At 50.8% G+C, this 25,772-nt stretch overlaps 1 protein-coding gene across 9 annotated transcripts; it reads right to left on the reverse strand.

Annotated features, from left to right (window-relative positions):
- Nucleotides 1–81: 81 nt before the first annotated feature.
- On the reverse strand, nucleotides 82–17,699 carry ZNF250 (zinc finger protein 250). Of its 9 annotated transcripts, XM_032609953.1 has the most exons (7): nucleotides 17,643–17,695; nucleotides 12,027–12,255; nucleotides 11,758–11,818; nucleotides 11,430–11,556; nucleotides 11,211–11,324; nucleotides 9,491–9,553; nucleotides 82–1,863 (listed from the first exon to the last, which is right to left on the reverse strand). In XM_032609953.1, exons 3-7 carry the CDS (start codon nucleotides 11,797–11,799, stop codon nucleotides 539–541), a joined length of 1,671 nt encoding a protein of 556 aa, XP_032465844.1. In that variant the 5' UTR covers nucleotides 11,800–11,818; nucleotides 12,027–12,255; nucleotides 17,643–17,695; the 3' UTR covers nucleotides 82–538. The 9 variants fall into 9 exon arrangements, with proteins under 9 accessions (XP_032465844.1, XP_032465845.1, XP_032465846.1 ...); XM_032609954.1 differs by lacking the exon at nucleotides 12,027–12,255 and having other exon boundaries at nucleotides 17,643–17,699; XM_032609955.1 differs by lacking the exon at nucleotides 12,027–12,255 and having other exon boundaries at nucleotides 16,947–17,665.
- Between the last annotated feature and the right edge of the window lie 8,073 nt (nucleotides 17,700–25,772).

Below are 25,772 nucleotides of genomic sequence, written 5' to 3' on the forward strand. Positions count from 1 at the left end.
TGCCACCCGGTTTTCATACAAAACAAGTGGTTCCACACACACAGGATTTTCAGCCATAATACATCACGACACTTAGTGACAATCTTTTTTATGTCGTTTTATCCACACAGCATTGTAGTGCTTAACAGAATACTGAAAATATCGTCCAACATTCTAATTTTAAGTGCAATACTCAGAACAGTTGTTGAGTTTAGGAAAAAGGCATATAATGTTCTACGAAAAAACCCTCTATTTGGGGTGTGAGGAAGTTTTACTGTGACAGTAACTTCCTTTACTTCCTCACCTCTAATAAACTAATGTTAAATAATGAATTGTAACTGTCTTCACCAAAATTCTCTACAATTGTGTAATTACTCTGCAGTGTAACCTCAAGAAGTTGAGAGAAAAAAATGAGGCATCCTCTGAAGTTCTTCCAGAGACATGTCAGTGCTTCCCTTCTCAGTGATACTGGTGATGCCGACGGGCACCTCCCTTGGACTGGAGGCTTCCTGGGGCCGGGTGCCCAAGTTCCCAAGTGCAGGTTCGCGTGCGGCCAAGGTCACAGCTTCCCGTGTACCTTCTGGTGCTGGATCAGGTGGCCGTGCTGGTTAAAGGCGCGGCCGCACTCCCCACATTCGTAGGGCCTCTCGCCTGTGTGGATGCGTTGGTGCTGCACGAGCACCGAGTACTGGCTGAAGGCCTTGCCGCAGCGGCTACACTCATAGGGCCTCTCGCCTGTGTGGGTCCTCAGGTGCACAATCAGCGTGGCCTTCAGGCTGAAGGCCTTGTCGCACTGTGCACAGCGGAATGGCCTCTCACCCGTGTGGACCCGCTGGTGCTGGACCAGGGACCTGCGGGCACTGAAGGCGTGGCCACACTCGCTGCACACGTAGGGCTTTTCGCCGGTGTGGACCCGCTGGTGCTGGGTCAGGTGGGAGTGCTGCACGAAGGCCTTGCCGCATGCGTAGCAGCCATAGGGCTTCTCCTCGGTGTGGATGCGTTCGTGGTTCAGGAGGGTGGAGCGGTGCCGGAAGGCCTTTCCGCACTCGCTGCACTCATAGGGCTTCTCGCCCGTGTGCACGCTGTGGTGCTGGATGAGGACGGAGCGGTCGCTGAAGGCGCGGCCACACTCGCCGCAGGCGTAGGGCTTCTCCCCGGTGTGGACCCGCTGGTGCTGGAGCAGCGTCCTCTTCACGCTGAAGGCGCGGCCACACTCTGCGCAGGCGTGCGGCTTCTCCCCGGTGTGCACCCGCCGGTGGCTGCGCAGCACGGTGCTGTGGTTGAAGGCCTTCCCGCACACGCCGCACACGTAGGGCCTCTCCCCGGTGTGGATGCGCTGGTGCTGGAGCAGGTGCGAGAGCTGTGTGAAGGCCTTGCGACACTCGAGACACTCGTGTGGCTTCTCCCCCGTGTGGATCTTGTGATGCTGAGCAAGATCTGAGCTCACTCGAAAGGCCTTTCCACACTCGTGACACGCGTAGGGCTTCTCGCCCGTGTGGATCCTCCTGTGCTTGCTGAGGACCGAGCTCTGGCTGAAGGCCTTGCCACACACGCCGCACACATAGGGCCTCTCTCCGGTGTGGGTTCTCTGGTGCTGGAGAAGGTGGGAACTCCGGCCAAAGCACTTCCCGCACTCCACGCACCGGTAGGGTCTCTCCCCGCCAGGAACGGCTGGTCGCTGAGCGACAGGCATGCCCTGACTCAAGGCCCGGCCTTCAGGGGGGCCGGTGTGGCTGGGACTCAGACAGAAGCTCTCCTCGGGCTCGCAGCTTCCCTGGTCGCTCCACTCGGCTGGTGTTTTCCTCAGAGCCGTTGGTGCTTCCTGTGAAGTGAGCGGCCTCAGACTCAAGGCTCTGCTCTGGTCCCGCTCCGTGTTTTCACATCCTGAAAAAACAGAACCAAAGTGAGTGTGTTAAACGCACTTGAAACTGCAGAGCAATTGTCACCCTGAAGGCGCTTCACTGGAGCAGGGAGGCCCCTGAATGCCCGTGGCTGAGAAGCCACCAGCAGGTGACACAAAAGGTGCCCAGGCCAACCGTGTGGCTGGAGAGAAGGCCGGCTCCAGTCCGAGGGCCCCTGTGAGGAGCACACGAGGTCAGAGCCCACTGCCACCCCAGCCCCGCCCTCCCTGGAGTGTCCAGAGGCCATTGGAGGTGGAATCGAGGCAGGACCACACCTAGGACCGTGGTGGGTGGGAAGGGGGCTGCTAGGGAGATGCGTGAGCACTGCGTGCGTGTCCAGAAGACTGCTCCCTGGGGGACAAGACAGGGCTTTCAGGCATCAGTGAGGGTGGCAGAGAACGCCAGGGGATGTTTCTACAGTCAGGTCAGGGGCTCTGTAGGCTGAGTGGGCGGAGCAGGGGGTGCCAAGGACATTTTTTTAAATCTCGGAGACAGAGCCGCTGAACTGACATCACCAGGGGACACGACTGTCCTGGAGGACGGCCTGCTCAGAGCAATGTCCATCAAGGACACTCAGCAGGTGGAGCTGGCCCGAGGCAGGGTTGTGATGGCACGAGATGGGGGACAGGACGGAGCCAGTTCTCCCACGATCCTCCCAGTGGCCATCTCAGCACCCACTGTGCTGCTGCCTCTAGCTTCCCAAAGGCCTCGCTGGGGACAGTGTTAAAAACGGCGGTCGCTGAGGGACATGCCAGCGTGAGAAGCCCTGGGGGCCGAGGAAGATCCGAGGAGGGAACTCTCATTCCCTTGCCACACAGGACACTCCTGGGGCCTGTGACAGGTGCCAGGGCCGGCAGCCCTTGGGGAAAGCAGACTGACAAATGCTATCCCAGAAACACCAGGAGATCACGAGCTAGAATGGCACGAATGTGCGTGCCCGTGGCGCCTGCCTCTCCCTCCCCTCCTCTGGGACTTCTCAGCTCAGGGGACCTGCATTCTGCTTCACAGTGAAGACCCAGAAGCCCCTCTCTGCCTGAATCTGGTGGTTAAAGGTCTTTCTGGAGTTTCTGATTAGGAAGCATACTGAATGGCAACCAGGCATGTTGTCACCAAACTGCTTTTTCCCTAGTAAGAATATTTTCAAGTCCCATCAGCTTTTCTTTTCTTTTTTGGTGGTAACAGCATTATTGCGATATAAGTTTTACTTCTTAATTCACTCAGAACTTGGTTTGAGAAGACAGGTGCTGTGCAACGGGCTCCCTCAAACCCCAACCAGGACCCTTGGAAAATAATGGGCTCGGAACCCAAGCAGTCCCTCCACCAAGCAAGGGAGCTTCTAAGGTAGTCTTTGACTGAAGTGTTTGGAAAGAGATTTGTGCCAACGGGGTCAACATGTGCTTGATTTGACCTGTGATGTCTTGTGACATCCAGGAAATGGTTACCTTGGAGGGACTTAGACATACCAAATGCTAATACTTCTTGCAAAAGGATGGAGGCAGGGGCTTCCCTGGTGGCGCAGTGGTTGAGAATCCGCCTGCCAATGCAGGGGACACGGGTTCCAGCCCTGGTCCGGGAAGATCCCACATGCCACGGAGCAACTAAGACCGTGCACCACAACTACTGAAGCCTGCGTGCCTAGAGCCTGTGCTCCACAACAAGAGAAGCCACCGCAACGAGAAGCCCGCGCACCGCAATGGAGAGTAGCCCCAGCTCGCCGCAACTAGAGGAAGCCCGTGGGCAGCAACAAAGACCCAACGCAGTCAAAAGTAAACATAAATGGGCTTCCCTGGTGGTGCAGTGGTTGAGAGTCCGCCTGCCGATGCAGGGGACACGGGTTCGTGCCCCGGTCTGGGAAGATCCCACATGCTGCGGAGCGGCTGGGCCCATGAGCCATGGCCGCTGAGCCTGCGTGTCCGGAGCCTGTGCTCCGCAACGGGAGAGGCCACAACAGTGAGAGGCCCGCATACCACAAAACAAAAAACAAAAACATAAATTTATGTTAAAAACCGCAAAAAAAAACATTAAAAAAAATAAAGGATGGAGGCAGCCCGACTGCAGCAAACCCTCAGCAGAGGGTCATCTCGGAAGAGGCAGGACCAGGGCTGGGGAGACTTACCCAGAGCTCCTTAAAGAAGTCACACTGAGGGCGAGGGGCCCCCACAGTGGTGTAGAGGCTGGGGCCCCACCCCGAGCTTCAGCTGCCCCCGACACGGGGACATCCTGGCTTCCCCACCCACACTGCTCTCCAGGGCTCAGGTGGGTGTCTGCCTGCAGCCAGGCTGCTTCATCTGGAGGGGCCACCAGCACATCCACGTCCAAAGTCCAGAACGGAGCCTGGCTCCTCCCCCTGCAGCCGGGGGCCTTCAGGACCCACGCCTCTCTTCTGATTCCCTTGTTTTCTGGCCGCACCATGTGCCACGTGGGATCTTAGTTCCCTGGCCAGGGATCAAACCTGCACCTCCTGCATTGGAAGCGCGGAGTCTTAACCACTGGACTGCCAGGGAAGCCCCTCTTCTGTTCTTCTCTTCCTCTTCCAACCCCAGTGTCCAAGCCCTTGTTCCAGTTGCTAAACAGTCACTGCCCTCTGCTTCCAAGCACTGCCTCTTCATCAGAGGCAGTGGGGGCCCCTCCCCGGGACCCTCAGAAGAACACAACCTCAATCTGGCAAAGTCTCATGACTGCACTGACCAATCTAGCTGTGATTCCCATGTTCTTCTACCATTAATGTCGTTATTATATTATTTAAGACAACACGTATTATCATATCATTTTGTTAACGGCTTTCCCCCAGGGGCTAGAAACCTGGAAAGAGCATCTCTTCCACCCCGACAGCAAGAAAAAGCTAGACAATCTACAAAATCTTAACTTTTCTGAATCCATCACAGAACTAATGTCACAAAAATAACCAACTGAGGCGAAATCTAGGGAAAGACAGGTGCTTGAATGGAGACAGGTGTGTGGGATGGCCCACGGCTGAAGGGAGGGTGAGAGGAAGATGGAAGGCAGGGCCACCACACAAGAGGCTCGGAGACTCCAGCTAAAACTTCAACAGATTGACAACGAGCCCCTGGGAGCATGGACACGAGGGCGCAGCTCTATGGACCGCCCCTGGGGGTAGTAGCACAGGGAGCCTCCCTTGGGGGTTCAGGTCTGAAAGAGGGGGGAGCCTTCTCTACGGAACAAAAGTTGTGAGTCACTGGGGGAGGGTAAGCAAACTTGACACTCTGGGGACAGATGAAAATCAGGGCTGGGGGAAGGGAAGACTACCCTGTGCTTGGGGGGTGGAGGTGGGCAAGGGTCAGGAAAGGACCCTGGGCCCAGACAGTTAGAACCTCCTTCAGCTGGGGGAGGGCTGAGCCCAAGGACGGACCAGGACAGCAGGGGTTGCTCCATCCCCGCTTCCCCACGTCTAACAAGTGCTGAGCAACAAGCCACAGCAGGCTACTGCGGGTGGAGGAAGCCTCTGAGGTACAGAGACACACGGGAGACTGAGCGCCCCCGCCCTGCATGAGGAAGTGCCTGTGGAATCTGCATCTGGTGGCGCCCTGAAGGCAACTATGGGCACAGAAGGACCCAGCCCAGCTCCTGACTGAACTGACTCTGCCTTTCACACTAAGTTGAACAGGAAAGGCTGTGCTTCCAGACAGTTTGCCTCTTTCGCTGTCCCATGAGTGATGGCTGACATTCAATAAAAAAGTAAGAGATACCAAAAAAGAAAAGGTTGTGTGAGTGCACGCGCACACACACACACACACACACACACACACACACAATCAAGACGCTAAGCGGCAATACGCCAGGCTCAGAGGTGACCCGTGTGTTGGAACAACCTGCATGATCAGACACAAGACACAGCGACAGAGGTAAAGGATGCCTTTGATGTGCTCATTAGACTCAACTCAGCTGAGGAAACGACCAGGGAGCTTATAAATAGGTCAACAGAAATTATTCACACTGAAACACAAAGAGGAAAATGAACAGTAAACAATAAAAACAACACTAAACAGAGCTGTGGGCCAATGCTGAACAGCCCAACTTGCACGTCGTTAGAATCCCAGGAGAAGACAGAGGACAAGGAAGTAAAACATCTGCAAAGATAATGGCTGGGATTTTTCCAACAATAACGGATGATATCAAAACACGGATCCAAGATCAAAGAAACATAAACATGTTTCCTATTCAAACTCCTAAAAACCAAAGAGGAGAAAATCTTAGACGCAGCTACAGGGAAAAAAAACCACAGAGAACACAGAGGAACCAATGTAAGAAATACAGCAGACTCATCATCAGAAACCTTCACGTCAGAAGACAATGCACGGACATCCTTCGAGTGCTGAGAGGAAAACACTTGTCAATTTACAACTCTGTGCCCAGCAAAAAATACCTTTCAAAAAAAAAAGATACTTTTTTGAAAAGAAAGAAACCAATGGACAGAGTTCCCAACCATGAAATCCACATTAATGTTAAAGGAAATTCTTCATGGGGAAAAAATATACCTGACAGAAACTTGGAATCGCACAAAGAAATGACAGTTTTTGGAAATGGTTAAAATGAAGGTAAATATAAAAGACTATGAAAAAGTTTTCTAAGTCACTCTAAAAGGCAACTGTCTAAAGCAAAAACAGTAGTTACATATTGTGGTTTTACAACATATATAAAACTTAGGACAGTATCATAAAATTGGAGAAGAAGGAACAGGGAAGTTGTTAAGGACTGAAAATTTGTGTCCTCCCAAATTCGTATTCTGAAGCCCTAACCCCCAGTGTGATGGTATTTGGAGGTGGGGCCTTTGGGAAGCGCTTAGGGCTAGTTGAGGTCATCAGGGCAGGCCGCAGTGATGAGAATAGTGTCCTTATGTCTCCTCAGGCACAGAGACTCAAGTGAACACACAGCAAGAAAGTGGCCGCCTACACAGTGGATAAGACTCCACGCTCCCAATGCAGGGGGCCGGGGTTCAATCCCTGATCAGGGAAGTAGATCCCCCACGCATGCCACAACTAAGGAGCCCATGGGAAGGGAGGGAAGAAAGGAGGGAGGAAGGGAGGGAGGGAGGGAGGGAGGGAGGGAGGAAGGGAGGGAGGGAGGAAGGGAGGGAGGGACAGTCTGTCAGTCTGCCTTTGGCCCCTGCTTCTCTCTATGCGATGTGTCTTTTTCTCTGGCTGCCTTTAAGATGTTCTGTCACCAGTTGTCAACATTTAATCATGATGTGGTTTAGTGTAATTTTATTCATGTTTATTATGCATAGGGTCCCTTGAGCTTCTTAGATTTCTGAGTTTATAATCTTCATCAAATTTGGAAAAACTTCAACTGTCACTTCTTCAAGTATTTTTCCTGCTTTGTTCCCATCAATGATATATATCAGGCTATTTCAGGTTCTCCCACAGCTCACCGATATTCTTCAATCTTTTTTAGCCTTTGTCCTGTTTCCTTTTCAAAAGTTTCCATGCCTTTGTTTTCAAGTTCACTAATCCTTTCTTCTGCAATGTTTAATCTGCCACTAATTTTACTCAGTGAATTTTTCATCTCATCGTTGTTTTCATCTTTAGAAATTAGATTTGGGTTTAAAAAAATAATCTTCCATGCCTCTACCTAATACACTTTTCCTGTAGCTCCCTGAACATATGGAACTTATTCTGTTTTAATATCCTTGTCTCCCAATTCTATCATCCCTGTCATTTCTGGTCAGTTTCACTTGACTGGTTTTTCTTCTAATCATGGTTGTATTTTCTTGCTTCTTTGTATCTCTGGTTAGATGCTGGACATCATGGATTTCCCCTTGCTTGGTGCTGGATACTTGTGTATTTTTATAAACATTATTGAGCTTTGTTCTAATATGTGGCTAAGTTACTTGGAAACTGTATGGTTCTTGCCTTTCAACTCTGTTCGATCTGACCAGGGCAGTGTTTAAGGTTATTCCCCCCCAATTAGTGAGGCAAGACCCTACTCAGTAGTCTACCTGATGATGCCTTGTGAGTTACAAGGTTTTCCACTCTTGCTGGTGGGAAGAGACAGTGTTCCCAGCCTTGTGTGAGCACTGGGAACTGTATTTATTAGCTTACAGTTCTGTAGGCCACGATTCTGTATGGCGGGGATAGGTTCTCTGCTCAGGGTATCACAAGGCTGAGATAAAGTGTCAGCCAGTCTGAAATCTTGTGTGAAGGCTCAGGGGATAAATCCACTTCTCAGCTCTTTTTTATTGTTGGCAACATTTAGCTCCTTGGAGCTGCAGGGCCGAGGTGACCATTTCCTTGCTGGATGCTGCCTGGGAGTCACTCTCTGCTCCTACCTCCTACCTGCATCTTTAAGGCAGCAATGATGCATCAAATCCATCTGCTTTAAAAAAATTTTTTTTAATTAATAAATTTATTTTTGGCCACACAGAGCAGCTTGTGGGATCTTAGTTCCCTGACCAGGGACTGAACCTGGGCCAAGGCAGTGAAAGTGCTGAGTCCTAACCACTGGACTGCCAGGGAATTCCCTCCTCCTGCTTTGAATTTGACTTGTCTCTGACCTCTAGACCCAGATTTAGAGCATTCTCTGTTCCTTAAAGGCAACAGTGCCATTTCACATAACCTAATCATAAAACACATAACCACAGTCCTGGGGATTATGCAGGGCATGTAGACCAGGGATCAGAGGGCAGGGATCCTGGGGTTATCTTAGTTGGCTTGGTGTCCTCACAAAGTATCATAGACTGGGGGGCTTAAACAACAGGAGGCTGGGAAGCCCAAGATCAAGGTGCCAGCAAGGTAGATTTCATTCTGAGGCCTCTTCTGTTGGCTTGTAGGTGGCTGCCACCTTCTCATCTGGCCTCTCTGTTGGTTCTCTTCTATTAGAACCTGTTCAAGTTTTGTGCCCGTTTTTCTTATTGGGTGTTTCTTCATATTTTATTCTCTTCAGAGCAGTTTATTTATTAGGTGTGCACTATACTCATAAATGCTAACAGTATTCAGTAGGTTCTTCATTTAAGTATCTGCATTCACTGTCATCTGTTTAATAAGGTTTTTACATGTTCTTAAAAACTTATACTATGTTTTTTTTTAAGCGGAAAACAAGTTTTAGTTCCTTTTTTTTCACTTATAAGCCTCATCATCACAGAGTAAAGCTGGTAGGTCAAAGAAATAATTACTCATTTGCATGGAAAAGTATCACTTCTAACGTTTGAAGCTTCCTGAATGGGTGGCTTCTGGCCTGATGCCAGAGTAACAAGACAAGAAAGACGACTTTAATGGTGAAGAATAATTGAACATTTCAGGAGGTAACTCCCTCCATCATCCCTGGCACAAACACAGCGCACAACAGACCCAGGCTGCCATGAATGCGGGGATGGGCTGCCTCTTGCCCCACACTCTCAGGATGGCAGCTTCATCGTTGTTTCAAGTGTACAGCAACAACAAGACAAATAAAGGGGAAAAAGCAAGTCCATCGAAACCAATTTTTTAATTTAACCCCCCCCACCGGCATTCTGTAGAGATTGTGTGTGCTGTGTAATGAGAACACACGCTCTGCATCACAGCAGCCTGGGAACCTCCTCGTGTTCTTGTGAACCACGGGCCAGACACGTCAGGGATTTTGTACTGGATCGAAAAGAAGATGAGACACACACTCACCCCAGGGACAGGACGTGCTGTCTTGTTGCACACAAGCTGTCATGTGGTCACACGTGAAGTTGTCTGCAAAAGGAACAGAGAGTTGAAGGGACAACAAAACCAACGCCTCTCCCAAGAGTGGAAAATCCTCTCATTTGCTGTTACAAGACGAAAGTGCAATTCATTGGGTTAAGACAGCAGGGCCAGGCAGGCGCACACGCTTCTCCCTTTGAGGAGCCGCCGGTAAGGCTGAGGCACATGGTGGCGGCCCGGGCTGCAGCGGGCAGCTCCTGCTCTGTGCACACCCCTCACCTCTCAGACCCCGTCCTCTGGGGCCTGCGGTGGGGGGCAGAGTGAGCAGGTGCTTCTGTGCGGAAGCTTCTCTCTCCAACCCACCATGCTCTTGGAGAACAGCGGTCTCTCTGGCATCAGATCTGAAGGGCACTCGTCTCAAGACCTCCATCAGGTGAAAGCACAGCCGGTCCACCAGGGACCCAGGCCTGGTGGGGCAGCTGTTTCCTGGCCCTGCAGCTGCAGTCAGAGATTTGCTCAACATGGTGCTGTGCCTCTCCTACATTCCCTGGAAAATCGCATTCCTCCGGGTCCAGTGAAGTCATTGCTTCTCTGAGGACACCTGATTCTGCGGGTCAGTAAGAGGCGGGCTGTCTGTAACACCTGGTGCCCCTCCACACAGTACCTAGAGACCTGGAGTGGAGCAGCCATGGGATTGGTGCCGTGCTGTCCTCACAGCCAGAGGGGCCACGTCCTGCAGGGCAGGCTGGCTGAGGTTCCCTGAGACTCCTGTCCTCGTCCTTCACTGGATGTCGCCCACCCCCACCCCGCCCTAAAGCAACTGCTGGCCACTGCCCTCAGGACTGGACGCGTCTGCCAGCACCCTCCCTTCTACACTTTCCTCCATAAAGTCTGGTACTTCGTCTGTTAGATTAACTACTGGACACATCACCTCTCTGATGCTGCTGTAAATATTATCTTTAAGAAAATCACATCTTATAAAAGGTTTTTTCTCTCTTCCTGTTGTACCTATATGAGATGGTGGATGTTACCTAAACTTATGGTGGTTATTATTTCACAATATATTTAAGTCAAATCATTATGCTCTACACCTTAAACTTGTAATGTCATGTCAATTATATCTCAATAAAACTAGAAAAAAAATCACACCTTTGGTGCTGATAAATAGAAATAAAACTGATTCTGTACCTAGCAAACTCTCTTGTGAATTCTAGTCAATCTTACAAGAGAAAATCATGTGGTTTTCAACGACTTCTTTCCAGTTCTGTAGCTTCAACCTTGTTGCTGTGTTCCGTCTGTCTTGCCTTATTCTGGGTGGGACGGCCGGACGGCGCCACATGGCCGTGGATGGTAGGCTCCCCATCTCAAATAGCCCCGGCACCACTACCTACCAGGTTAAGAAACTTCCCTTCTACACTGAGGGTGCTTCCTTCTTCCCTCAACCAACCAGGTATCCCTCCAACTCTGGATGTCCCATCAGAACGGGGACCGGGCAGGGGCCCGGTCACCATGGGTGCTCTCCCCGCTCTGCCTGGGCCCAACCCACCACCAGGCTGCACTCGCCTCTGTGCTCACTCCCTGCCTGGCCCCACCTGCCCGCAGGGTCCCTCTGCCAAATCAAGACCCCAGAAGGAAGCCACTCCGGCCACTTCCCATCAGCACTCGCAGGTGCTCAGCCCTTGGTGCAGGAAGGCGGCTCCCCACTCACCTGAGCGGCCAGTGCCCAGGCCCCGGCGCCCCTCATTTCCCTGTTTGTCCAGGACCCACGGCTCCTCTCCTCGCTCCAGCTGCGAGATCACCTCGGGCTTGGATCCTGGAATTCCTGCTCATGGGGAGGGAAGGGCTTTTGTCTACACAGCATCTGTGAGCACCCTAACCCTGCCCTGGGCAGAGCACACAGGCAGACGAGCCTGCAGAGGGGCCTTACCCACGGAGACCACGTTCCCATAGGTTTCCATCATCACATGTCGGTAGAGGCCCCGCTGAGCAGGGCCCAGGCGGTCCCACTCCTCCTGGGAGAGGAGCACGGCCACGTCCTCGAAGGTCACCTTGGCCTGGAATGACAGGGGCTGCTGCAGGTCGACTGAGTGTCTCCATCCGAGATGAGGTGGGTGCAAGCAGCATGGGGGTGTGGGGATAGGCTCAGGGATGCGGGGCAGTGACAGGAAGGGGCCACAGCATCCAGGATGCAGTGATGCTTAGGCTGCCACCAGGAGCCCCAGGCGTGGCGCTGCGCGGGCCTCGGGGTAACTCACCTGGGGCACCGCCGGTGGCGGTAGGAGCCTGGCCGCTGCCATCACCTGGTCCTTGGGGTATCTGAGGAAGATGGAAATCGGAGGAGCCTGTGGGACTGAGGAAGAGCAGGGAGCACATGACAGGCCCAGCTGGGCCCCCTGTGAACTCTTTGACTCCAGTCCCAGAGCCGCACAGATGGACCCCGAGCTCTCCGGCCCAGGAAGGTCCCACCTGAGACACCTGGGGACGCCGTGCACCCCTAGGACAGTGGGCCGTCTGCCGAGCTCACCTGGCACGGCCTGCAGTGCGCACACAGGCCCGGGTGAGCGCGTCCTCACAGGAGCCAAGCTGTCATCCAGGGAGGCACCGGGCCTGGCCGCCTCCAGAGAGGCTGGGCGTGGACAGTCCTGCCAGGGCTGCACTCCTGTGGGGACCCCGTGCCAGGCCCTCCTGTGGCCCATCGATGCCCTGGCCACGCCTGGTCCTGCCCCGGTGGCGGCTCCAGCGGGGGTTGGGTTCTGGTGGGAGTCCAGAGTGACCCAGGGATTTGGTTTGAGCACCTGACAGGGAGGCCCGACGGTGGGCAGGTTCTGGGGAAATGCCAGGCCAAGTAAGCTATCTGTCACCCCCCAACTGCCACACAGAAGTGGGGACCAAGAGCTCCCCTGGCAGGGCGATGGGGCTGACATCACCTGGAGGCCGAGGCGGGTCCGCAACAGGGACACAGAAGCCCAGCAGGCAGATTGCTCGGGGAAAAACGACGCAAGAATGAGGTCAGCCCCCTCAGGCAGGCATCTCCCCAAGCAGGACGCCTCACCTCACACTGTGGGCCTCTGGGGGAGCATGTCAGGGAGCCCCCACCTCACTTTCTTTGTGAAACGTCCAGTGGATGAGTACGTTTACCACACAACTTTCAGGAAAATACACACTGAACTCCTGACCGTGGCTGCCTCTGGGGAGCAGAAGCCTTGGCAGAGAGAGGCTGGCCCTCACCGCCCACCCCTCCGTCCAGCAGAAATGCCCACTCCCCCAAAACGTGTGTGCGTGCGTGTCTGTGCGTGTAAAGGCACCACGACTCTAATTAGAATTTCAACCGGAGTCTTCGATTAGAATTCAAGGAGTGAATAAAAGTACCCCAGAATTCACCCGAAAACGGATACCGACCTTTGTTAAGGGCACAGCTCTGGTCCTCTGGGAACCCAGCAGAGGGGGACAGTCATTTGTACTACGGGCTGACCATACCCGGCCACAGGCGCCCCATTCACAGCCTCCCCAGTGGGTGCTGGTGGCCGGCCACGAGGCCTTGGGCCAGGCCAGCTCCTGCCCGAGCTCGTGCCTGTGACCTGAGCTGCTTCCCGCCGCACAGGCCTGAACATCCAGTGGAGTCCAGGGGCTCCCTTTGCTGTGCGGAACCGGCGACCTCCTTCCCTCCACCGGGCATCTCCACACGGGTGTCCTCTAGCACCTCAGACACTTAACATCGAACAGCGACCCCGCCCTCCACCCGGTTCTGCCCCAGCTGATCTGGAACCTGCGTATGATCCAGAACCTGGGCCGCGGCAGCACCGTCCTGTCCTGCCCCACCATGGGAACACAGTGACTGTTCTCGGCTCCAAGGCCACCCCCAGCCCGCCCCTATACCATTCCTGGGGCTGCTCAACCCTGCCCGGGCCGCCCCTTGGCTGGGATGGCTCCTGCCCCTCGGCTGGTGCTTGGCCATGTCACCCTGTCGCCGAGGCCCCTTCTCTCACCGAGGTCCTCTGCCTCGTCGCTCTCACACACCCCTTCCTGCCCCAGCAGAGCAGCCAGTGGCTCAATGTTTGCTGAATAAGTGTATGAAATTACAGGAGCAATGAGACCACACTCCCCCCTTCAGAACAGCAACAAGTGCAAGGCGAACATCTGCTGCCCGCAGCAATGGGGAAGCGGGGGAGTTTCCGATAGGCCCTTTCTCAGGTGGGAAAGTCACCTGGTATATTTAGATGCAGCAGATACATCCTTAGGCAGTGCACGCCCTCCTGGGAGGGACGTGAGACCAGGAGGGGAGGGGGGCAGAGCACAATCCTTAAAGAACACACAGATGTCAGATATGACAAAAACTGGTTAGAACCAACCACGCCCAAGACGGTGGAAGCCTCGCCCCCCAGAGCCTCATTATATGCTCACTGTAGTACATCAGCTAAATGACACACCCACAGGCCCCACAGTTCCGAGGCCCCTGCCCTTCCCCTGAAAAAGCTGGAACAACTCTCCTACTTGTTAGCCTATGAAACTACCTGGCCCATAAAAAGTAACCACCCCGTATTTCAGGGCCGCTCTCGCCTTTTGAGACGGACCACATTCTGAGGAATGCGTACCTCTCTAAATAATTCGACTTCTCACCCATCACTTTGCCTCTTACTATGAATTCCTTCTGCGCTGAGACATAGAGCAGGGGTCCCCAACCCCCAGGCCGTGGACGGGTACCGGACCGGGTCGCACAGCATCACCTGCCTCTCCCCATCGCTGGCGTTACCGCCTGAACCACCCCCCCGCCCCGACCCCGTCCGTGGAAAAACTGTCTCCCACGGAACCGGCTCCTGGTGCCAAAAAGGTTAGGGACCGCCGACATACACAGCCTGAGCTTCATTAAGTCCTGAGCCTAGGTGTGTGGTTTCAATTAAAACAGTGAGCTCGAGGCTCATCCCCTGAGCTCGAATCCCACGTGAGTCGTGTGGCTTCAGAAGCAGAGGCTTCAGGATGGTGCCGCTGCCAAAGCCACAGTCCTTCCACACACCAGTCCGGCACCTGCTAAGACCAAGACTCAGACTGCGCCCGGTGGCCAGACGGGTTGGCAAAAGCATGGGATATGGAGTGTGTCCACGATGCTCCCGTTTCACAAACAATGACCTCAGGGCCACGAGGGGGTGTGAGCCCTTGTCCACACCAGTAAGACAGAGAGATGACACACCTCCTCTCAGGTGAAAGCACTTGACTAAGCCTCACGTCGCCCGATGGGATTAACTCAAACCCAGCGGGCCTGAGGCACAGAGGGGTGGAGAGGGAGAAGGCGACAAGATTCCCACCTGCGGTGAGTCCCAGAGAAGCACAAAAGCAAAAGGCCTCTGCTTAGGATGAGCTCTGCAAACTGCCAAAGGGAAAAAGCGTGGAGTATCCTGAAGTGTGCTTGTTGCTCTGGTCTGAATGTCCGTGTCCCCCAAATGTATATGTCTGTGTTGAAATCCTAATGCCCAATGTGAGGGTGTTATGAGGTGGGGCCTTTGGGAGTGCTTCGGTCATGAAGGTGGAGTCCCCCTGATAAGAGACCCCACAGAGCTCCCTTGCCCCTTCCTCCACGGGAGGACACAGGAAGTCTGCAGCCAGGAAGAGGGCCTCACCCGCCCCTGCTGGCCCCCTGACCTTGGACATCCGGCCTCCGCACTGTGAGAAATCAACGTCTGTTGTTTTTATAGGCTGCCCTGTGTGTGGTGCTTTGTTTTAGCAGCACAAATGGAATAAGACACTTATTCCTGATAAAAAATAAAGAAAACAAATTTAAAAAGTGCTACTAGCTAGTTTTTCATTTTTTTTGCACTTTGGTAGATAAGGTCTGGGTCTCCTGGAACAAGTCTGTGCCAGATGCAAAGACGTGCAAAAAGCACTGCAGGCTGCTAACAGACACCACAGGGAGGACACAGCCACCTGGGCACTGAACCTGGCTTTTACCAGGCCACCCCCACCTCGATGCCCAGAGCTCCAGGCATCAGGAAGGGCGAACAGGTGGGCAGGACAAGTCCTGTTTAGATTGGTCCCCAGAGCCGGAATCACCACCACCAAGGGTCAGAACTGGCTCTGAGGAGCTGCCTAAGGAGGCAACGCTGCCCCCAACACAGCGGCAAGTACAAAAAGCACCCGCCCCGGGGGTGCCCACAACAGTGACCCACCCACCCACCCACGGGTCACCGTCATTCTTCAGATGCAGGAATTTCGTCTTTTGGAACTCCCGCCAAGGAATAACCCAAACAAACCAGAACAGGCCAACATTCCCTGCAGCAGTGGCCACACCGCAGTGAGACCTCCGAGTGAGGTCTGGCTCTGGCGGTGACTAAGGGACAGGAAGTAAAAACGGGACTGCAGAGACGCAAAGAGCTTAGGACTTAACGTTTGTTATTATTTTGTTTTGTAAGCTAAGCTTTAGTAACTTATCGCTCTTGCTGGAACTGCTGATGATCTGGATGTAAAAGAGCCTTCCTTCCAAAGTCCCCGCCCACAGTGACAGGCATGACAGGCACACTCCCAGTCCCAGAGTCGCCACCCTCATCCTCACCGTCCTCACCCCCAGGTTTTCCTGCTGGAAGGCCTGCCCCCTCTTTCTTTATCTCCACGGAGCCCCACCCTCCAGGGTGGAATCACCTTCCAAAGAGGCACTTCTGAGCCACCCGTTAAGCCCAAAGCGCAACCCTGCAACCTTCGGAAGTAAATGATCACAAACATGCATCCACGCGGATAGCTTTCCTACACACCAGCAACACGGAGTCAGGCAATACACAGCGAAAAAGGTTCTACTCACAGATGGCAACAAGAAACAAGGTTAAAATAAACCTTAGAAATGTGATACTAATTCTGCCCACTGTATCCACAAAGCCGTGGTGCCGAGAGCCAAGCGGGCCTGGAGTAGAAGGGGCAGAGCAGGGCCACGTCTATAAACAAACGGATCCCGGGGAAGATGGTCCAGTAACCGGCACTTGGACAAGGGGTCTAAACTTAGATCTTTGCACAAGGCTCAACTTATCTCCCAGAAAGCTAAGCAAAAGCAGAGATTAAAAAAATACGACAAAAAAACAAAAAACAAAAGACAGAAAAAAAATGAGATCATTTCATATCATATACTCAAAGCATTCGGCTAATGAATGAATAAGAGATAAATTTTTAAATTACATCATAAAAAGAACCTGAATAAAGTCTGGGGGGCAGAGATCCACAGATCTGCCGCATGAAAACCAAAACCTTTGCACATCAAAGCGCCACGAACCCCAGAAATGGGCCCAAGACTTGGGAGAGTTTAACACGTGACAAAGGTGATTTTCCAAATCAGTGGAGAAACGAATTATTCAGTAGGTTGTGTCAGAAATAAGCTGGATTCCCAACTTGCCCCACACCAAAATGATTCCAGATGGAGCCAACATTTCACAAGTACCAGAGAAAAACAAGAATTTATTTAAAAACTTACCTTGGAATAGGGAAAGCCCTTTAAAACACAGCACAAAGCCAAAAGCCTCGAGGGTAAATATCTGACCATTAAACACTCGAAATCTTCCATCTCAAAACGGAACAAAACACCATAACCGGAGTCAAATGACAGTTTGAGAAGACACGTAGGTTAAAGAACCGAGCTGATGAGAAAGGAAACGCCAAGGGCAGCGCACACCGAGGGCTCGGCTGAAAAGGCGGCACGCCGTCTCCTGCTGAAGCGCCCCGGCAAGCTTCCAGCAGGCAGACACCCGCGGACTCTGGGAAAGGCTGGTCGCGCTCACGAAAAAGGGCTTTTACAAAGTAACCGGGAAACGAGCCTCGATGGAAAATGGAGGCGGGAGGTGAACTCGGGAGGAAACACTTTTCCCAGAGAGACGCCAAGGCCGCCGGGACGCTGAGAGCGACCCCCGCGGACAGCGGTCCCGCGACGCCGGCCCTCCCCCGGGCGCCGCGAGAGGCTGGAGCTCGCGGGGTCGAGGACCACCCGCTGGGCAGGGCTCGCCGCTCGCGGGAGCGGGGCGGGGAGGGCCCGGCGGAGGCGAGAGTGGGGCGGGGCTCGAAGTGCGCCTGGAGAGGGCAGCGGGCGCTTGTGGGAAGCGCCCGGCCGCGAGGAGGGTCCCGGCCCCCCGCCGCGCGAGCAGCGGTTCCCTGTGCTGCCCGCGCCCCGACTCACCGTCCCTGTCGCAGCCTCACGCGCAGAAGCGGCCGCCCGCACCTCACTCAGACAAAGGGGACACCCCGCCCCGTCTGCGCACCCGCCAATCCCGGAGCGCCCCGCCTCCCAGGGCTCCCCGCCCACGCCTCCCAGGCAACCACTCCTAGAGCGCGACACTTCCCAGTCCGCCGCGGGTCCCGCCTTCCCTGCCCGGCGCCTTTCTCCTGACTGACGCCTGTGACTCGCGCTGCGGAGCCACCGAGAGACGCGGCCTCCACCGCGCCTAGAGAGGCCACGCCGCGTCCGGGCCTCCCAAGGCCGCACTTCCGGCGTGGGCCCCTAACCGCTGGCCGTGGTAGGCCGGCTGGCCGTCTGCCGTCTCGGCCGGACTCCGACCTGCTGCAGCAGGTGTCACCCCGCCGAGGCGGGGACTGGCACGGGCTGGCGGTGGTCGTCGTGTGTGACGGCGACCGCCTCCCCATCCCCCTGCGCTGGTTTTTGCGCACTTCGGGGGCGGCGCGCGGTCCGGGGCTGGAGCGTCCGAGGATGACGCTGTGGCCGACGTGGAGGACTAGCGCGGGCGGAAGGAAGAGGTGGTCATTGCTGCTTCCTACCGCACCCGCTGGCCCCCCAAGGACGGGCTGGTGTCCTTCCAAGTGGCACGTTGGCTGGGGCTAGGGAAGAGCTCGGCAGGCTGGGAGGACTGGCCAGGCTGAGCCGGTGCCCCGAGGAGAAGTGGTCTGGGAAGAGGCCTCAGGCTGGAAGTCGGGGAGGATGTGGCAGTAATTCTCTGGGTAGCAGGCACCGGCATCAGGGGCAGGGTTCCCACTCCGCGGAGAGTGAGGTCAGCTTCCCACGGGGAACTCGTCTAGCACGCACACCCCTGTGGAGCAGAGTCCCCTCTGCCAAGGGACTGAAGCTCAGGACCAAGGTCGTCCGATTTGGCTCTACGTCCCAGGTGGTTTTGGCCAGTTGCCAGTGTTAACGTAATTAAACAAGGAGGCCATAAGGCTGCAGTGGCTCTGCTGCCTTGGTAGCTACTTAAGGAGCCCCCAGCAAGGCTTTCCAAATAAGGCGACTGCTTAAGTTATGACCCGTCAACTTCCTTGCTTTGCTTCTGCCTCTTTATAAAACTCTCTTCCCTAGCTCCCGTTGGCAGAGCGCTCCTAACCTCTTTTGGTTTGGCGCTACCCGATTCCGTTCTAAGTTTGCTCAAATAAGCTCTTCAAAAATTTTAACATGCCTCAGTTTACCTTTTAACAACAGGGAGTGAGCTCTATCCCAGCAATCTTGGTCCCAGCTGACGCTTCGAGGACCTTCTCAGCACACCCTGCTTTCTTTGTCTCCTCCACAACTTATTTTTAAAATGTTCGTAAAGGTTGAAAGAATAACTCAATGAATATATTGCATACCTTTCCCTTAGATTCAACAGCTAATATTTTGCCTCTTTTTTTTTTTTTTTAGCAATTCAACAACTAGCGTTTGTGTGTGTGTCTAGCTCTGCCACTTGTGTCTCTGTGTTTCACAAGCATGGTATTTACTGAGTGCCTGTTGCATGCTAGGCACTGTTCTAAGTGCTGGGGCTACATGAATGAATAAGACAAGCAACATTCCCAATAAGTCCTTGTTCTTGTGGACCTTGCCTGTGAGTGGGGAAAGCAGGCAGTACACAATCAATATGTGAATTACAGAGGGTGTCCAGAGGTGGTGTGAGCTATGAAAGGTCCACGCAGGTGCCACTGCCACGCACAATGTCCCCGGCTCACTGGGTGGCACAAGATAGCAACAGGCCTACACCTGCTCCACCTTCCTTCTGCAGGACACCCACATCATCAAAGAAAACAAAGGCTTTTCTGTCTGTCCTTAGAGGCTCCAGCTCATGACCACAGCTTGTGCTTGGTTTCCTCACTTTACATCCATCTTCCCTTTCCAACCCTGTCTTGCTCCAGCATCAGATGCAAATACAAGAGCCGATAGGAATTGCTTGATTACGTCCCACAATTGCGTGAGGTGTAATCCCTGTAACGTACATATTTTTTATTGTTTATATAATTTCTGTCTCCTAGTGGCTCTGTCTCTCTGAGTGAGCCCTTATACAGTACATACTTAAAAACAACACGTGCACATGTGTGCACGAACACATACTCTCCTATTTGTTAAAGTAAGTTGAGAATTAAGATCCCACATGCTGTGCAGTGTGGCCAAAAAAAAAAATGATGCATAATCGGGGAAATGCAAATTAAATCTCTTTTGAGCCCCTTTCCCACTCACCCCTCTGGCACGTCAGTGCTACAGGCATTCTACTCATTTTGTGAACTGGCGTGTCCCAAGTACCTGGAAGAGGGCCTGGCAATGAGTGAATGGAGGGATGAATGACACTGATAAGTGAACACCCTCAGACACCACCACACCGGCCCAGCCATATCGATCTACGTCACAAAGGGACACTTCTTCTCCTCCAGCAAATGCTGGGAACTGACGCACAGGTCTGACTGCGCTTGGGAAACGACCCCTGTATGTCTCAAACGGGTCCTTTGCTGGATGTCAGGAGGGTGTGAGGAGACGGGGCCCTCCACAGTCCACACGTGTTGTCCAGGAGGAGGTGACTCGCTACTCAGAGGCTTCCAGTCTCCCAATTTCCTTTATCTGCAGCAGGCAAAGCAGAGAGCTCCTTCCTTCTGGAGCTCACATCCCGGTGGGGAAACACCATCAACATGCAAATTAGATGACTTCAGCTGGTGAGGCTGCTGGGAAGCAGGCGAGGGGGACAGGAGCCCCTCTGCAGGGACCCACTTTCCCCCTCACTCCTTCTTTTTTTCCTTTTAGCTTCTTATTCTGGAACATTTCAGAGACACACAAAGGTAGGGAAAGTGTATAATGAAACCACATGTCCACTACACAATTGAACAAGTGGTTGACCCACAGCCAATCTCTTCTCACCTATTCTTTACCCAGTTACCTCCTTCCCATCATTTCCATATCTGTCTCTAAAAAATTAGGGCCCTTACAAAAGGTAATTACGAAGCCATTATCATACCCAAATAGCAACCATTATCCCCTGTTATCAAATATCCAGTGTCCAAATTCTCCCATTTGTCTCAGACGTTTTCATTTTTGATAAATGGTTTGTGTGAATCAGGGTCCAAACCAGGTACACAAATGCACAATGCACTTGGTCGACAGGCTGTAGAGTCTCTTAATCTATAGCCTCCTCCCACTGCTTTTTATCCTCTTTGAAATCTATTAAAATCAGGTCATGTGTTCTGTGGAGTTTCTCACACTTGGGATTTTGCCATTCGGATTCTCGTTGTGCCCTCTGTCCTTAGACATTCTTGCAAACTTATAGAGACTAATTGGATTCAGGTTGGTGGGGGCAAGAATACTCACACGTGGGTGCTTGTATTTCCACTGACAGTCATTGCCTGGGTGCAGTTTGCTCGGAGTTTGCAAGACGGTGACATTCTCCTATTGGTATCCCTTCTGCATTTGTGGGAACAGTTCTGTAAAGACAAACTTCCCCATATCAAGTGTTTGGTTGCCTTGAAATATGGTCCATAGAAAAAAGGCAAGTTAAATGCTTAATTATTCCCTTTATTTACTAACTTTCAGAATAATGATTTGGTTTTCTAGCATTCTCCAGAGCTGACCAAGTTGGTACTTCTTTTTCTATATTATTTGAACGCAAAAATTTTAATATATTTAATGTGTTTTAATTCATTACAGTTTTGAAAATTAATACTCATATCCTCCCATCTTTGGTCAGTGCGAACCTCTTCAAGTTCGCCCTGAGTCTTTTTGACACAAGACCCTTGCTCACTGATTTCTCCCTAGATTTCTGATATGACAAGATGCCCTAGGCTCAGCTCCCATACCCCTGGATCCTCAGGCTGGAATCTGTGTTTTTTTCAAGGAGCCCTAATCCACCTGAGTGGGAAATGGTGTTTGGAGGCCACGGGGGTCGGGTGGGTGGGGCTCTAGGGATGCTTATTGCCACCAGGCTGGACATTACTTCTAGGTCTTTTCAGAGGACAGAGCTAGAATACATAACTTTAAATGTAAAAAAAAAAAAAAGAATCGTGAATTCAGTGATATTTCAAATTCAAATTTAGAGCTAGGTGGTTTTAACTTCTTTTATTTATTTAGTTTATTATTATTTTTTAATACAAGCTGCACTCACTGCCATCTTGGCTCAGGTTACCCATGGGCCCTGATCGCAGGATAGGGTCTGCTATGAAGCCGCGGAGACCAGGATCAGAAAGCACCCGGTACCTGCCCCCTGAACCCCGCAACTCAGTCCCAGGCCAGGATGGAGGCAGATTGGAAGACCCCGCCCCAGCCTCTATTCACCCACCAGAGGTCTGGTTTTACATTTGTATCTGTTTTTCCTATATTGAAAATCCTGGATCCTAATTATCTCAACACAATTACTTACCTACTTTATCATTTATATGTAATGGTTTCAGAATAACAATGTCAATATTATTAACAGTATGATTATTGAAAATAGTCTAGATTTTTTTTGCAGTTATTCTTGTTGTTGGGATATATCCCATTTGGGATATTACTCTGCTTCAAAGTAAATTGAAAAATTTTGTTTCTGTGGGGTTAAGACCCTAACTCTATACTAGTTCACTTGTTTCATTTTGGTTTTGCTTTGAAAAAGCAAATGTAACTTGAAAAACTTACATTTTTCAAATTTTGATATAATTTTGTTTTATGATTGTGTAAAACTTATATGGTTCCAAAGTCAAGTTTATAAAACGAAGTACAGTCAGAAGTCTTGCTTCTTTCCCTGTTCCCATCAACCTCGTACTGCCCTCACCCTATTGGTAGCCATTTATCAATGCTATGGTTTCTCCCTCCATTTTGAAAAATCTGAGTGAACTTCAATGAACAGCAGTTCTATCCCAATTGCCTTGCATTTTGGCGTTTTTCCCTTCAGTGTCCTGACAATCTCTCCTCAGCAGTGTCTAGGGATGTCCCTTTCTCCTTTTAGCAGCTGCATTCGCCTCTCTTGTGAATGTGCCATCGTGTATTCAGCCAGTCTGCTATGACTGGACGTCTGATACCATTAAAATTAATGCCGTAATGAGTAGCTTTATATGGCTCTTTTCATAGTTTTGCCAGTTTACTTTTAGGGTAGATGCCTAGAAGTGGACATTTGTAATCTGTTTTTGCTGTACGTTGCCCAGCTCCCTCCCACAGGGTTGTAGGATCTTGCATTCCCACTGGTGATGTTTCCTCACAGCCTTGTAAACCAAGGACGTTGTCACATATTTGGTATTTTGCCAATTCTGCCAAGCAAGAAATGGCATCGTGGTGTGGTTTCCTTTTGCATATTTCTTGGGGGTGAAGTTGAGCATCTTTTCATATGTTTAAGTGCCACTTTCACTTACTTGTTGGTCTCTTCCCTCTGATTTTAGAAGCCCTAGCATATTAACCGTTTGTGACATAAGTTGCAGATTTTTAAAAACTCTGTTTTTAACACAAAATTATCACTTGTTTAAGGTTAAAAATTGCAAAAAGAAAAAGCCCTTACAGTCTTTTCTGATGCAACCTGACAAGTTATAATCAATCAATCAATCAATTTGATACCAGAGAGATGGTTGTAAAGGTTAGACTTCAAAATCACCTTTAACTTATATTCTGTTAACCTGATTTCATTAACTTTCATCATTCAATTCATCCTCAACCTACTTAATGTGTACAACTTAGGATACTTAGAAATACCCTGTTCAGAGAAGAGAAATGGAAATTTCTTAGGGGGAAATACACTATAAGGCTGATAGTACATTGATTTTTAAAAATATTTGACTGCTGTGTCTTTTTTAAAGGTTTTATTGAGGTATAAATTGCACATATTTTAATTGTTCAATTTGACATAAATATATGCCTGTGAAACCATCCCTGCAGTTGAGACAGTGAATGTATCTCCAACAGCCTTAAATGCATTCCCTTCCCCATTGCTGGCAAGGGATCTACTGTCCTCTAGCCTAGTTTGCATTCTCTGTAGTCTTATATACGTGGAGTTATTATTTTGGGCGTGAGTGGGCCTGGCTTTTCTTTTCTTTTTCTTTTTTTTTTTTGGCAGCTCGCCGGCTCCTTAGTTGTGACACGTGCACTCCTTAGCTGCAGCCGGCGGGGTTCTTAGTTGCAGCTCACGTGCTTCTTAGTTGCGGCTTGCCAGTTCCTTAGTTGCTGCATGTGAACTCTTAGTTGCAGCATGCATGTGGGATCTAGTTCCCTGACCAGGGATTGAACCCGGGCCCCCTGCATTGGGAGCGTGGAGTCTTAACCACTGCACCACCGGGGAAGTCCTGGGCCTGGCTTCTTTCACTCAGCATATTTATTTTGAGATTTATTCAGATTGCTGCATGTATCAATAGTTTGTCCCTTTTGAGTGTGGGGGGTAGCATTCCATTGTACGAATGTATCCACAACATTGTGATACATTGTAAGAATGTATCCACATTGTGATACATTTATCCACTGTGATGTATAAATTTACCTGCAATAGACACGGATTTTTTTCCAGTTTTTGGCTATTGCAGCTAAAACTGTTACAAACATTTGTGTATGTGTCTTTGTGTGGACCTGTGTTTCCCTTTCTCTAGGGTAAATATCTAGAGGGGCATGGCTGGGTGGCATGAGAGATGTATGTTCAACTTTTTAAGGAACTGCCAACCTCTTTCCAAAGTGTTTTTAACCACTTTACATCCCCCAGCAGATGTGATGTTGCCTTACATACTGCTCACATTTGGTATAGTCAGTTGTTTCCCAAATCAGCCATTCTAGTGGGTGTAGAGTGGTGACTCACTGTGGTTTTAATTTGCATTGATCTAATGCTTAATGTTGTTGGATATCTAGTCTTGTGCTTATTTGCCATCTGTATATATTCTTTTTTAAAATTAATTAATTTATTTTTGGCTGCCTTGGGTCTTTGTTGCTGCATGCGGGCTTTCTCTAGTTGCGGCGGGCGGGGGCTACTCTTTCTTGCGATGCGCAGGCTTCTCATTGTGGTGGCTTCTCTTGTGGAGCACGGGCGCTAGGTGTGCGGGCTTCAGTAGTTGTGGCACCCAGGCTCAGTAGTTGTGGCTCATGGGCTCTAGAGCTCAGGTTCAGTAGTTGTGGCGCACGGGCTTAGTTGCTCCACGGCATGTGGGATCTTCCCAGACCAGGGCTGAAACCCGTGTCCCCTGCATTGGCAGGCGGATTCTTAACCACTGTGCCACCAGGGAAGTCCCTGTATATATTCTTTGGTGAAGTGTCTGTTCAAGTCTTTTGCCTTTTTTGTTGTTGTTGTTGGGTTGTCTTCTAATTGAGTTGTAGGGTTTCTTTATAGGATGGGGTACAAGTCTTTTTTCGGATATATGTTTTGCAAATATTTTCTTCCAGTTTATGCTTTGCCTTTTCATTTCATTTAGTTTTGAGGAGCAAATGTTTTAAATTTTGACAAGGTCCTATTCACTGATTTCCTTCCTTGAAAGTTTCTGTCTTTTATGTCCTATTTAATAAATTGTCACTAAAGTGAAGGTCAGTAAGGTTTTCTATGTTTTGTTTTAGAAGTTTCTGCTTTAAATTTTCATTGATGATACATTTTGAGTTAATTTTCATATATGATGTGGGGTAAGGACTGAGATTCATTTTGTTGGTATATAGTTATTCAATAATTCCAGCACCCTTTGTTGAAAATGAAACCCTAATTTTAAATAACCTTTTATATCTTAATTTTATATGTGCTATATATAACATAAGTTGTAAACACTTCCTCCAATTTTCCATATTTCTTTTTACTTTGATTATACAGGTTTCGGTCACACAAAAATTTATTTCTATGTAGTCAAATTTATCATGTTTTCCCTTATTGTTTCTTGATTTCAAGTTGTAGTAAAATTTCCCTAACTTCCTGGTTCTAGAGGAATCCATTCATGTTTTCATCCAGTACTTGTTCTTTTACATTTAAACCTCTGTTCCATTTGGACTTTATTCTGCTCAGTGATGTGAAGAATAAGTCTAATTTTATCTTTTTTCTAAATGGCTATCTTGTTGTCCCATTACTACATACTACATTATGAGGTTAGTCTTTTCCCCTGGATTTGATTTCCCCCTTTTTTTTTTTTTTGCGGTACACGGGCCTCTCACTGTTGT

Source organism: Phocoena sinus, chromosome 17, assembly GCF_008692025.1.
Source record: "Phocoena sinus isolate mPhoSin1 chromosome 17, mPhoSin1.pri, whole genome shotgun sequence".
In the NCBI taxonomy this organism is placed as follows: Eukaryota; Metazoa; Chordata; class Mammalia; order Artiodactyla; family Phocoenidae; genus Phocoena; species Phocoena sinus.

Bases quoted from the DNA above. Each gene is read 5' to 3' on its own strand.
- ZNF250 (XM_032609946.1), bottom strand. From the start codon at position 12,426: ATGTCAGCCCCATCGCCCTGCCAGGGGAGCTCTTGGTCCCCACTTCTG. The intron at 11,557-11,757 runs GTGAGTTACCCC...CTGTCATTCCAG, and splicing joins CGCCACCGGCGGTGCCCCAG to GCCAAGGTGACCTTCGAGGA. The intron at 1,864-9,490 runs GTGAGTGTGTGT...CTGTTTTTTCAG, and splicing joins CAGCACGTCCTGTCCCTGGG to GATGTGAAAACACGGAGCGG.